Source organism: Stegostoma tigrinum, chromosome 43, assembly GCF_030684315.1.
Source record: "Stegostoma tigrinum isolate sSteTig4 chromosome 43, sSteTig4.hap1, whole genome shotgun sequence".
NCBI lineage: Eukaryota > Metazoa > Chordata > Chondrichthyes > Orectolobiformes > Stegostomatidae > Stegostoma > Stegostoma tigrinum.
In genome coordinates, this window is record NC_081396.1 from 14312243 (window position 1) to 14324983 (window position 12741).

The 12741-nt window shown below is 53.5% G+C and overlaps 1 protein-coding gene across 1 annotated transcript in view; it reads left to right on the forward strand.

Moving 5' to 3' along the window:
• LOC132206755 (uncharacterized) overlaps positions 1 to 12741 on the forward strand; it is a 184450-nt gene that overhangs the window by 121239 nt on the left and 50470 nt on the right. Inside the window, exon 5 of the mRNA XM_059641708.1 lies at positions 1556 to 1765. Within this exon, the coding sequence (XP_059497691.1) occupies positions 1562 to 1765 (204 nt within the window). The 5' untranslated portion in view covers positions 1556 to 1561. The remainder of the gene's footprint in view (positions 1 to 1555; positions 1766 to 12741) is intronic.

Sequence of the window (12741 nt, forward strand, 5' to 3'; positions counted from 1 at the left end):
CTCTGGCTGCTCACCCTCCCCCTTAAGAATTTCTTGCAACCACTCAGAGATGTCCTTGACCTTTGCATCAGGGAAGCAACACACAGCCCTGGTATCTCAAATGTGGCTACAGAAACTCTGCCCCCAACGAATGAGTCTCCAACCACGATCACTCACTTGGATTTGCCTGACCCTGTCCCACAGCAGGGCGGTTTGTACCACGGACCTGGCTGCTGCTGATTATATAACCGTTCCAGTTTAGTTTTAGATCAGTGTTAACCTTGATTAAGTGGATAGCCAAGCACCTCAGTGGTCTACAGTACAGGAGAATTAAATTCTTATGCTCACGGATTCTGTGAGAGTCAAAGACAAGCACTGAATTTTTCTAACCTCATTTCCAACACCTGGCCCATTGCCCTGCATGGCTTGGATAACACTTGCACATTTAAAAAAAATGTAAGGATGATGTGAGGGTAAGGACATGGGATTTTGTAATATGGGCATATTCTCTCTTGTTGGAGCTGATTGCTGCTTAGCACTTGTATGGTGCAAATGTTACTGATCCTTTATCAGGCCAAGCCTGATCGTTGTCCAAGTCTCACTGTATTTTCTCATCGTTGACTTCACTGTTGGAAAAGTCATGAATTCTGCTGGACACCTGGACAATATTCAATGAACGTTCATGTCTCCACTTTGGTTCAAATGAAGACATGACTTCAACCAGTGCAGGTATCCAGTGAATGCCACTGACTCAATTTTCTATTCCTCTGCTTCACACCACATTCAATCAGAAGTTGCCTTGGTGGAAATGACAGATTGCACTTTCCTTCCTTTTCAAGCTCAGGATCTCTGATCATATTTGTGGTAAATCCTGAAAGAGGTTACGAGAAGTGTGGCATGACGAAAAGTAAACTGAGCCTAAGTGTGCAGCTGTTTGACAGCACTGTCATCCAGATGTTGCATTACTTTGCTGATGATTGAGAATACATTGAGGTCATAATTGGTCAGGACAATTTGTCTGCCGATTGCGTGATAGGTCATCTTTCTCTGAAATGTGAGTGTTGCAAGTGTTTAAAAATGTACTGGAAAACATTTACTGTTGGTGTGGTGACGTTGGGGCACATTGTTCCAATACAGTTTGTGGGATGCTGCCAGGTGCCATGGCATTTGCAGTGTCCGGAACATTCAGTCTTGTCATTGCATGAAATAACTTGAATTGCGTGTCAGTTAAGATCTGTGATGCCTCCTCAGGATGAGGGCAAGAAGATCATCCAGACTGATGCTATGAATGGTTTCATCTGCTCCTTCACCTTTTGTTCATAACATCTTGTAATAACTGCCATGTAGCCTGATGAGAAACTAAAGCTCATCTTGATTCATTTGCATTCGAAGGTGCCTATTTTTCCCAAACAAAAGGACCCATCACTGAGCGGGAAGTATGGAGAATGTTATAGACATCAGTGGTGAGATAATGCTGGATCTTGACCAGCAAAACCATTGTTGTGTTGGTGAAATGCAAACAAAAATCTATATGATGTAAACTTTATTCTCAGCTAATCCCTTTAACAAATGACAGATTCTGATGTTGGTAACTGGAAAGCCTCCATTGTTGGAGGACGAGAAGCCGTATCCAATTGAAGCAGCACAGGCTTTTGCGATGACTGTGGAAACCACTGCTTATGCCTTGCTTCAAGCATTGTCAAGGAATGATATTGACTATGCAACACCGATTGCGAGGTGGCTAACGATGCAACAGAACTGTGGTGGTGGATTTCACTCGACGCAGGTAAATGCTTGAGATCACAACAGCAGGCATTCAGATATTTCCATTGATCATGTTACTAACTGGTGGTTGTTGCAGTTTGCAATCAAACTGGACACTGCATTTTCATCTGCAGGTTTGGTGCATTGGCACAAATTCCAGTTCTTCAATGGTGTTAATCCTTGGTTAAATTCTTACATGCACTTTGCCTGCGCATCACTTTTCCTCTTGGCATTGTCCTTGAAAAGTACCTGTTTCTGTAAACCTTCACTTAGTTGTCACAGGATCATTGAGGGACAGCATAATAGAGTGCTATGGCAATGGAACAGACCCTTCAGCAAATTGTATGTGCCCTCACAAGATGCAAGTCCCGAACTATTCTCATCACATTTCCCAGCACTCGACCCAGAGCCTTGTATGCCTTGGCATCGCAAATGCCCAATCAAAGACTTGTTAAATGTTATCATGGTTTCTGACTCTACCACCCACACAGTCGGTGCGTTCCACATTCTCACCACAGTTTGGGTGCAAAAACAAGTAAGTTTCCTCAAGAGATAGTAGGAACTTCTGAGCCTTTTAGCTTAAATGTATGTATCTCTTCCCCCCCGCTCTCCCCCACCCCCCCCCCCAACCTCCCACCCCATGAATGGTCGTTCTGCTTCCCTCGCCTAGACCCATCAGAATGCAGACCATTTTTTCAGGACCTTCTTCAACCTTCTCTATTCGGAAGAAAACAAGCCAACCTTATCCAGATAAAACAGTGATGCTGCCTGGCCTGCAGTGTTCCTCCAGCTCCACGCTGTGTTATCTCAGACTCCAGCATTGACAGTTCCTGTTATCTCAAACTTATCCAGACTGTCCATCGAGTTCAAATGCTTCACCCCCCTCAGAACATCCTGATGAATGTCCTCCACGCATCTCAGGAACACAAAAGCTGACATTTCGGGCTGAGACCCTTCATCAGAAAAGAGGGAGGAGGAGACAGTTCTGAAATAAACAGGGAGAGGGGGAAGGCAGATTGAAGATGGACAGAGGGGAAGATAGGTGCAGAGGAGACAGACGAGCAATAAGGAAGGAGAGGATCAAATATGAAGGTAGGCTAGCTAGTCGTATTAGAAATCACAGTGAAAGCTTCTTTCAATACATAAGAAACAAACATGAGGCAAAAGTAGACAATGGGTCGCTCCAAATTGATGCTGGAAGGCGAGTGATGGGAGATAAGGAAGTAGCTGACGGACTTAATAAGTACTTTGCATCAGTCTTCACAGTGGAAGACATGAGTAGTATGCCAACACTTAGGGAGAGTCAGGGGGCACAGTTGAGTATGGTAGGCATTACAAAAGAGAAAGTGCTCGAAAAGCTAAAAGGTCTAAAAATTGCTAAATCTCCTGGCCCCGAAGGGCTACATCCTAGAGTTCTGAGGAAGGTGGCTGAGGAAATAGCAGAGGCTTTGGATGTGATCTTTCAAAAGTCCCTGGAGTCAGGGTAAGTCCCAGATGATTGGAAAATTGCAGTTGTAACCCCCTTGTTTAAGAAAGGATCAAGGCAAAAGGTGGAAAATTACAGGCCGATTAACCTGACCTCGGTAGTTGATAAAATTCTTGAATCATTGTCAAGGATGAGATTTTGAAATTCCTGGAAGTGCAGGGTCAGATTAGAACAAGTCAGCATGGATGTAGTAAGGGGAGGTCGTGCCTGCCAAACCTGTTAGAATTCTTTGAAGAGGTAACAAGTATGTTAGCCCAGGGAAACCCAGTGGATGTTATCTATCCAGACTTCCAAAAGGCCTTACATAAGTGTCTCACGGGAGGCTGCTGAGCATGGTGAGGGCCCATGGTGTTCGAGATGAGCTACTGGCTTGGATTGAGGATTGGCTGTCTGATAGAAGGCAGAGAGTTGGGATAAAAGGCTGTTTTTCGGCATGGCAACCGGTGACGATTGGTGTCGCAGGTTTCAGTGTCGGGGCCGCAGCTGTTCACCTTATGTATTGATGATCTGGATGAAGGGAGCAGGGTCATTCTGGCGAAGTTTTCCGATGATACGAAGATAGGTGGACCGGCAGGTAGTACTGAGGAGGTGGAGAGGCAGCAGAAAGAGTTAGACAGTTTAGGAGAGTGGTCCAGGAAATGGCTGATGAAATTCAATGTGAGTAAATGTGGGGTTTTGCACTTTGGTTAAAAGAATACGGGCATGGACTAATTTCTAAATGGTGAGAAAATTCGTAAAGCTCAAGTACAAAGGAATCTACAAGTGTTGGTCCAGGATTCTCTCCAGGTTAACTTGCAGGTAGAGTCCGTAATTAAGAAAGCGAATGTAATGTTGTCCTTTATCGCAAGAGGGTTGGAATATAAAAGCAGCGATGTGCTTCTGAGGCTTTATAAAGCTCTAGTTAGGCCCCATTTAGAATACCGTGTCCAATTTTGAGCCCCACACCTCAGAAAGGACATACTAGCCCTGGAGCGTGTCCAGCGGAGATTCACACGGATGATCCCTGGAGTGGTAGGTTTGACGTGTGATGAACGGCTAAGGATCCTGGGATTGCACTCATCAGAGTTTAGAAGGTTGAGGGGAGATCTAATAGAAACTTACAACATAATGTCTGCCTCGGAAGGGGTGGACGCTAGGAAGTTGTTTCCGTGAGGCCGGGAGACTAGGACCCGTGGGCACAGCCTTAAAATTAGAGGGGGTAAATTTGAAACGGAAATGAGATGACATTTGTAAAGCCAGAGAGTGGCGGGCTTGTGGAAATCATTGCCACGGAGTGCAGTCGGGGCCAGGACGTTGGATGCCTTCGAGGCAGAGATCGACTAATTCTTGATCTCACGAGGAATCAAGGGCAACGGGGAGAGTTCAGGGAAGTGGAGTTGAAATGCCCCTGAGCCATGATTTAAATGGTGGAGTGGACTTGATGGGCCGAATGGCCGTACTTCCACTCCGATGTCTTCTGGTCTTAAGTAAAAGGGGCGGACATGAAGCCAGTAGAGGTGAGTGTGGGTGTGGAGGTAGGGAGGGGATAGGTCAGTCTGGGGAGGACGGACAGGTCAAGGGGGCGGGAAGAGGTTAGTAGGTAGGGAATGGGGGTTTGGCTTGAGCTGGGAGGAGGGGATCGGTCAGAGGAAGAACAGATTAGGGGACGAGCTGGGCTGGTTTTGGGATGCAGTGGTGGGAGGGGAGATTTTGATGCTTGTGAAATCCACGTTGATAGCATTGGTCTGCAGAGCTCCCAAGGCTCAGTTTCGGAAGGACAATAAACGCTGGTCAGTCAGTCATACATCCAGCAAAAAAAGTTTATTTTTTTGAAAAAAAGGATGCATCTGTTCATCAAGTGGCAAAGCATTATCGAGTTTTGAGAAGATTTGTAGCTCAGGGTTGAGGTTCTGGATGTCAGATTGCTCACTGAGCTGGAAGGTTAGTTTGCAGACGTTTCGGCACCATTCCGGGTAAAATCTTCAGGGAGCATCCGGGAAAGCGCTGGAGTTAGGTCCCGCCTTCTCTTTAAGTGTTCCGGTTTCCTTGGGTTGGTGATGTCATTTCCAGTTCCTTTTCTCAGAGGATGGGAGGGGGATTTGGCGCCAACGTGTTCTCCCGAGTGTAGTTTGTGTGTGGCATGAACTGCCAGAGGAGTGACAGAGGCTGTTATACTCACAGTATTTAGAAGTCACCTGCAGGGACACATGAATAGGAAGGGGCTGGAGGGATATGGGCTCCAGGCTGGCAAACAGAACTAGTCAGTTACGGTGTCTGGTCGGCCTGGAGGAGTTGGACTGAAGGGTCTGTTTCCCTGCTGTACAACTCTACGACTCTGTGTCTCTCTCTCCCATTTTCTCCAAACCCACCCCCCGCCACACACACAATCTCTGTCTCTCCATCTCTCTGTGTGTGCCTCACTCTATGTCTCTGTCTCTCTCTGTCGTCTTGTCTCTGCCACCTCGCTGTGCACTTCTGTCTCTCTCCTCTCTCACTCTGTCTCTTTGGTCTATGTGTGCGCCCCTCTCCATCTCTCGTCTTGTATCTGGCTCCCTCTGTGTGTGCTTCTGCCGTTCTCTCTCCCCTGTCTCTCCGTCTCTCCCTGTGAACCTCTCTCTGTCCCCTCTCCCCCGCCCCCCCGTCTCTCTCTTCCTCTCTATCCGAGCCTCTCCACCCGCTCTGCAGGGAGCGTTGTGAGTTTTTTTGAACGAAGTTTAAAAATCTCTATTTAAACCCAACCCATCCGCAATCAGACTGCATTTCTAATCCCCTCTCTCTCTCTCACACACACAAACACACACACACACACACACACACACACACACAGAGTCTGTCTCTTTCTCCCTCTCAGTAAATCCTCTTCCTCTCCTGTTCCTACTCACGCCTTTCCCCCCCTCTCCCTCGGCGACGAGTCCGCTATCTGGATCCCTTTTCCCGGGAGGGTTCTGAGGACCCAGCTGTTCGGCAGCGGGGATCATCGCACCACGCTCCCGTACCCCTACAACCTCCTGTTCTCCAGCGGCCTCCAGCATGACCACCGGGCTGGGCGCAGGCATCCGGGCTGCTGGAGCGCTCGCTGCTCAGTGGCTCGGCCCTGCACCGCCTGTGCTGGGAGTGGGGATCCGAGGTGGGAGAAGGCCTCTTCGCCCGGCACCTGGGCACAGCTGCCTGGCACCGAGCCCGAGCACCCGGCCACGGGTCCGCGACGCCCTCCGTAGCTGAGCAGCCTACAACTATCTCCTACTGCAAGGTAAGCTGCGGGTGGTGGTTTGGGGTGAAGGGAGGATTGGGGACATGAGCACGGTCCCTGTTTCACATCCTGCGCCGCTCCTATCCCAAAGCGAGGTGTTGGGAATGGATGTTTTGGGGGTGAGAATTCCCCTCCCCGGGTGAGGGGAAGGCTGGGGACATTGGGAGGGTGTCTGTTATTCAGCCTTGCGCGGGTTTCCGTAGCCGACCAGCCTGCAGCTCTCGTACTACATGGTAAAGGGAAGGAGGCGGATGGGATGGGGTCGGGGTTGGACGATAGCCGTCCTGGAAGTGAGTGGACATGGGGAGAGTCACTATTGTACAGCCCAGTGACTGAGTGGCCTACAGCTACTGCAAAAGGGTCGGATTAGGAGAGGGGTGTTGTAGGGAGGTTTGGGGTCACGGGCAGCGCCGCTTTCTGCAGCCGAACAGCCATTGCCACACGATTGGATGGGAGGAGGTGTTTTAGGAGCGAAGGGATGCCCCCTCCCCCTGCTGCTGTGGGAAGTAGGTTCTTTATCGCACAGCCCTCTGTAGTCAAATAGCACCCCGGCGACAAGGTGAGAAGGCAGGAGGGGCTCCCGGGGATGAGGGAAGGACACAACCACTGTCAGTATAAGGTTAGGGGGTGATCATACCCCTTCCTGGGGCTGAGGGGAGCTCCTGATGACAAGCGAACAGCCGAGATGGAGCCGCAGCTCTCCGACCTCAAGGGGACCCTGTCTCAGAGGCTGGAGCATTTGCAGCCGGAGCTCGGAGGGAAAGGGTCATCGCACCCAAAACGCGACCTCGGGACTTTTTCTTCACAGATGCTGAGCATTTCCAGCAACTTGTGTTTGCATTTCCACCCGGAGGTGGGTTTGTGGAGAGACACCATGGGACGGGAATGGGTGTGGGGTTTGATGGGGCAGTCGCAGAGACTGTCGAGAGAGAGAGAGAGGCAACCCCTGTGTCAGGGTTTGGAAAATCTCCGGCAGTTCTTCATTTCTCTCTCAGCCGAAGGCGCTGCGTGCTTTGGTTTCCTTTCCTCTTGTACTCTCTCCCCTGTGAATAAAGCCAGAGTGAGTTTGTGGGCGGAGAGAGAGAGAGAAGGGACAGAAAGATGGAAATAAGGGAACATGACAAGGGAGTGAAATTAGAGCCAGCAGAGGTGAGAGAGGGGGTGAGAATCAGAGGGAGGGAGGAAGAGCAAGAAAACACAAACAAAAGAGAATGGGGGGTAACAAGATGTTGATGTGGATGAACACAGCAGGACAAGCAGCATCAGAGACGCAGGGAAGCTGATGTCAGAGATGATGGGAACTGCAGATGCTGGAGAATCCAAGATAATAAAATGTGAGGCTGGATGAACACAGCAGGCCAAGCAGCATCTCAGGAGCACAAAAGCTGACGTTTCGGGCCTGGACCCTTCATCAGAGACGGGGATGGGGTGAGGGTTCTGGAATAAATAGGGAGAGAGGGGGAGGCGGACCGAAGATGGAGAGAAAAGAAGATAGGTGGAGAGACTATAGGCTGGGAGGTAGGGAGGGGAGAGGTCAGTCCAGGGAAGACGGACAGGTCAAGGAGGTGGGATGAGGTTAGTAGGTAGATGGGGGTGCGGCTTGGGGTGGGAGGAAGGGATGGGTGAGAGGAAGAACAGGTTAGGGAGGCAGAGACAGGTTGGACTGGTTTTGGGATGCAGTGGGTGGAGGGGAAGAGCTGGGCTGGTTGTGTGGTGCAGTGGGGGGAGGGGACAAACTGGGCTGGTTTAGGGCTGTGGTTGGGGAAGGGGAGATTTTGAAACTGGTGAAGTCCACATTGATACCATTAGGCTGCAGGGTTCCCAGGCGGAAAATGAGTTGCTGTTCGTGCAACCTTCGGGTGGCATCATTGTGGCACTGCAGGAGGCCCATGATGGACATGTCATCTGAAGAATGGGAGGGGGAGTGGAAATGGATTGCGACTGGGAGGTGCAGTTGTTTGTTGCGAACTGAGCGGAGGTGTTCTGCAAAACGGTTCCCAAGCCTCCGCTTGGTTTCCCCAATGTAGAGGAAGCCACACCGGGTACAGTGGATGCAGTATACCACATTGGCAGATGTGCAGATGAACCTCTGCTTAATGTGGAATGTCATCTTGGGGCCTGGGATAGGGGTGAGGGAGGAGGTGTGGGGGCAAGTGTAGCATTTCCTGCCATTGCAGGGGAAGGTGCCGGGTGTGGTGGGGTTGGAGGGCAGTGTGGAGCGAACAAGGGAGTCACGGAGAGAGTGGTCTCTCCGGAAGGCAGACAGGGGTGGGGATGGAAAAATGTCTTGGGTGGTGGGGTCGGATTGTAGATGGCGGAAGTGTCGGAGGATGATGCGTTGCATCCGGAGGTTGGTGGGGTGGTGTGTGAGAATGAGGGGGATCCTCTTTGGGCGTTTGTGGCGGGGGCGGGGTGTGAGGGATGTGTTGCGGGAAATACGGGAGACGCGGTCAAGGGCGTTCTCGATCACTGTGGGGGAAAGTTGCGGTCCTTGAAGAACTTGGACATCTGGGATGTGCGGGAGTGGAATGTCTTATCGTGGGAGCAGATGCGGCGGAGGCGGAGGAATTGGGAATATGGGATGGAATTTTTCCAGGAGGGTGGGTGGGAGGAGGTGTATTATAGGTAGCTGTGGGAGTCGGTGTGCTTGAAATGGACATGAGTTACAAGCTGGTTGCCTGAGATGGAGACTGAGAGGTCCAGGAAGGTGAGGGATGTGCTAGAGATGGCCCAGGTGAACTGAAGGTTGGGGTGGAAGGTGTTGGTGAAGTGGATGAACTGTTCGAGCTCCTCTGGGGAGCAAGAGGCGGCGCCGATACAGTCATCAATGTACCGGAGGAAGAGGTGGGGTTTGGGGCCTGTGTAGGTGCGGAAGAGGGGCTGTTCCACGTAACCTACAAAGAGGCAGGCGTAGCTGGGGCCCATGCGGGTGCCCATGGCCACCCCCTTAGTCTGTAGGAAGTGGGAGGAGTCAAAAGAGAAGTTGTTGAGGGTGAGGACGAGTTCGGCGAGACGGATGAGGGTGTCGGTGGAGGGGGACTGGTCGGGCCTGCGGGACAGGAAGAAGCGGAGGGCATGGAGACCATCTGCGTGCGGAATGCAGGTGTATAGGGACTGGACGTCCATGGTGAAGATGAGGTGTTGGGGGCCAGGGAATTGGAAGTCCTGGAGGAGGTGGAGGGAGTGGGTGGTGTCACGGACGTAGGTAGGGTGTTCCTGCACCACAGGGGAGAAAATGGAGTCCAGATAGGTGGAGATGAGTTCGGTGGGGCAGGAACAGGCTGAGACGATGGGTCGACCAGGGCAGGCAGGTTTGTGGATGTTGGGAAGGAGATAGAAACGGGCCGTGCGGGGTTGGGGAACAATGAGGTTGGAGGCGGTGGGTGGGAGGTCCCCTGAGGTGATGAGGTCATGAACGGTGTTGGAGATGATGGTTTGGTGCTCGGGTCATGATCGAGGGGGCGGTAGGAGGTGGTGTCGGAGAGTTGGCGTCTGCCCTCGGCGATGTAGAGGTCAGTGCGCCATACTACCACTGCGCCACCCTTGTCTGCGGGTTTGAGGGTGAGGTTGGGGTTGGAGCGGAGGGAGCGGAGGGCTGCCCGTTCTGCGGGGAAGAGGTTGGAGTGGGTGAGAGGGGTGGAGAGGCTGAGGTGGTTAATGTCTCGATGGCAGTTGGAGATGAAGAGGGCGAGGGAGCGTAGGAGGCCTGGGGGTGGTGTCCCGGAGGCGGACTTGTGTTGGAAGAGGGTGAAGGCGTCAGTGGAGGGAGGGTTAGGCTCCCGGTTGAAGAAGGAGGCATGGAGGCAAAGACGGTGGAAAAACTGCTCTATGTCCAATCGTGACTGGTGTTGGTTGATGTTTCGTTGTAGGGGGACAAAGGTGAGCCCCTCACTGAGGACTGACCGTTCGTCCTCAGTCAGTGGGAGGTCTGGGGGGAAGGTGAACATGCGGCAGGGCTCAGTGTGGCTGTCTCCTCTGGGGTTGCTGGCTGAAGAGGTTGTGGGCGGAGCGAAGATGTCGTCGGCCGTGGGCGGGGTTCTGTCGGCGGTTGGAGGATCGGGGAGGGCGGTGTGTGAGGTGTTGTACCTGGAAGTGGAGGTGGTGATTGCAGCAGCGGTTCCGCAAGTGGTGTGGCCGGCGGAGGCGGATGTGACGTCATCGGTGGGGTCTCCGGCCGTGTCTTCATGGTCAATGGCGGCGGGGCAGGTACAGACTCGGGATTTGGGAGGCGCAGGACTCCTCTTGTGGGAGGCAGGGACCCGTGAGTTGGTTGTACGTAGGATTTTTGGTGTCCAGTAAAGCTGAGTGGAACTGGGTGTTCAGTCTGTGGATCCTGCGGCGGATAAAAAACAGCAGGGGTCCTGTGCAGGTCTGGGAGAGGGAGGCTCTGAGCTGGGGCTGGATTACAGTGTGTGGAGGTGCCGGCGCATGGCTGCGAGAGTCTGTTTCAGGAGTCGCAGGGAGAAACGCTTCTAAAGGGTCTGAATGTTCTGGGTGTAGAGGTGATGTCAGCCGGTCTGCTGTGTTCATCTCCATTCCCCCCCCCCCCTCGCCCTGCTCCTTCCCCCCCCCTTTGCCCTGCTCCTTCCCCCCCCCTTTGCCCTGCTCCTTCCCCCCCCTTCGCCCTGCTCCTTCCCCCCCCCCTTCGCCCTGCTCCTTCCCCCCCCCTTCGCCCTGCTCCTTCCCCCCCCCCTTCGCCCTGCTCCTTCCCCCCCCCTTCGCCCTGCTCCTTCCCCCCCCCTTTGCCCTGCTCCTTCCCCCCCCTTCGCCCTGCTCCTTCCCCCCCCCTTCGCCCTGCTCCTTCCCCCCCACTTCGCCCTGCTCCTTCCCCCCCACTTCGCCCTGCTCCTTCCCCCCCCCTTCGCCCTGCTCCTTCCCCCCCCTTCGCCCTGCTCCTTCCCCCCCCCTTCGCCCTGCTCCTTCCCCCCCCTTCGCCCTGCTCCTTCCCCCCCCTTCGCCCTGCTCCTTCACCCCCCCTTCGCCCTGCTCCTTCACCCCCCCTTCGCCCTGCTCCTTCACCCCCCCTTCGCCCTGCTCCTTCACCCCCCCTTCGCCCTGCTCCTTCACCCCCCCTTCGCCCTGCTCCTTCCCCCCCCCTTCGCCCTGCTCCTTCCCCCCCCCTTCGCCCTGCTCCTTCCCCCCCCCCCTTCGCCCTGCTCCTTCCCCCCCCCTTCGCCCTGCTCCTTCCCCCCCCCCTTCGCCCTGCTCCTTCCCCCCCCCTTCGCCCTGCTCCTTCCCCCCCCCTTCGCCCTGCTCCTTCCCCCCCCCCTTCGCCCTGCTCCTTCCCCCCCCCCTTCGCCCTGCTCCTTCCCCCCCCCTTTGCCCTGCTCCTTCCCCCCCCCCGTCCTGCTCCTTCCCCCCCCCGTCCTGCTCCTTCCCCCCCCCGTCCTGCTCCTTCCCCCCCCCCGTCCTGCTCCTTCCCCCCCCCCGTCCTGCTCCTTCCCCCCCCCGTCCTGCTCCTTCCCCCCCCCCGTCCTGCTCCTTCCCCCCCCCCGTCCTGCTCTCTCCCCCCCCCCGTCCTGCTCTCTCCCCCCCCCCCGTCCTGCTCTTCCCCCCCCCCGTCCTGCTCTTCCCCCCCCCCGTCCTGCTCTTCCCCCCCCCCCGTCCTGCTCTTCCCCCCCCCCGTCCTGCTCTTCCCCCCACCCCCCCTCGCCCTGCTCCTTTCCCCCCCCGCGCCTCCTCCAGCCATCCATTCCTCCCTCCAGCCATCCGTTCCTCATAATTGGGCTTAGCCAGCAACATCCACATCCCGTGAATATAAAAAGAATCCTCCAGGCTACCTGTGCCAATTGGATTCACAGTTTATTGTAACATCTTTCTTACAAGATCCGATTACCTCTTAGTCTATAGACTGTATGCTCTCCTGGCCTGTATCTTCTGTCAGGGGATATATGAATCTGAAACTGTCACAGCTGTGACGACTTTCCTTTGGTGTTCATATCTCTACCCAAACTGATTGTATATTTTGCCTGGGAGCCAGTTAGATCAGTTGGCTGGTTTGTAATTCAGAGTGATACCAACAGCATGAAATCCTACACCGTCTGAAGTTACTATGAAGGAGTCTCCTTCTCAACCTGTCTCCTCATCTGAGGTGTGGCAACCTTCAATTTAAACCACCTCCAGTTATCTCTCTGTCTACTGTGAGAGCAGTCCTGTGGTCCCGTCTGGGATTATAGTGACTTTGAATCTGCAAACCAAGATAATTTCTCACCAATGTATTGATCTCATCTTTGATTCAATACAAAAAAGCAAAAAAATGAAACCCAATGAGATGAATTTTGGA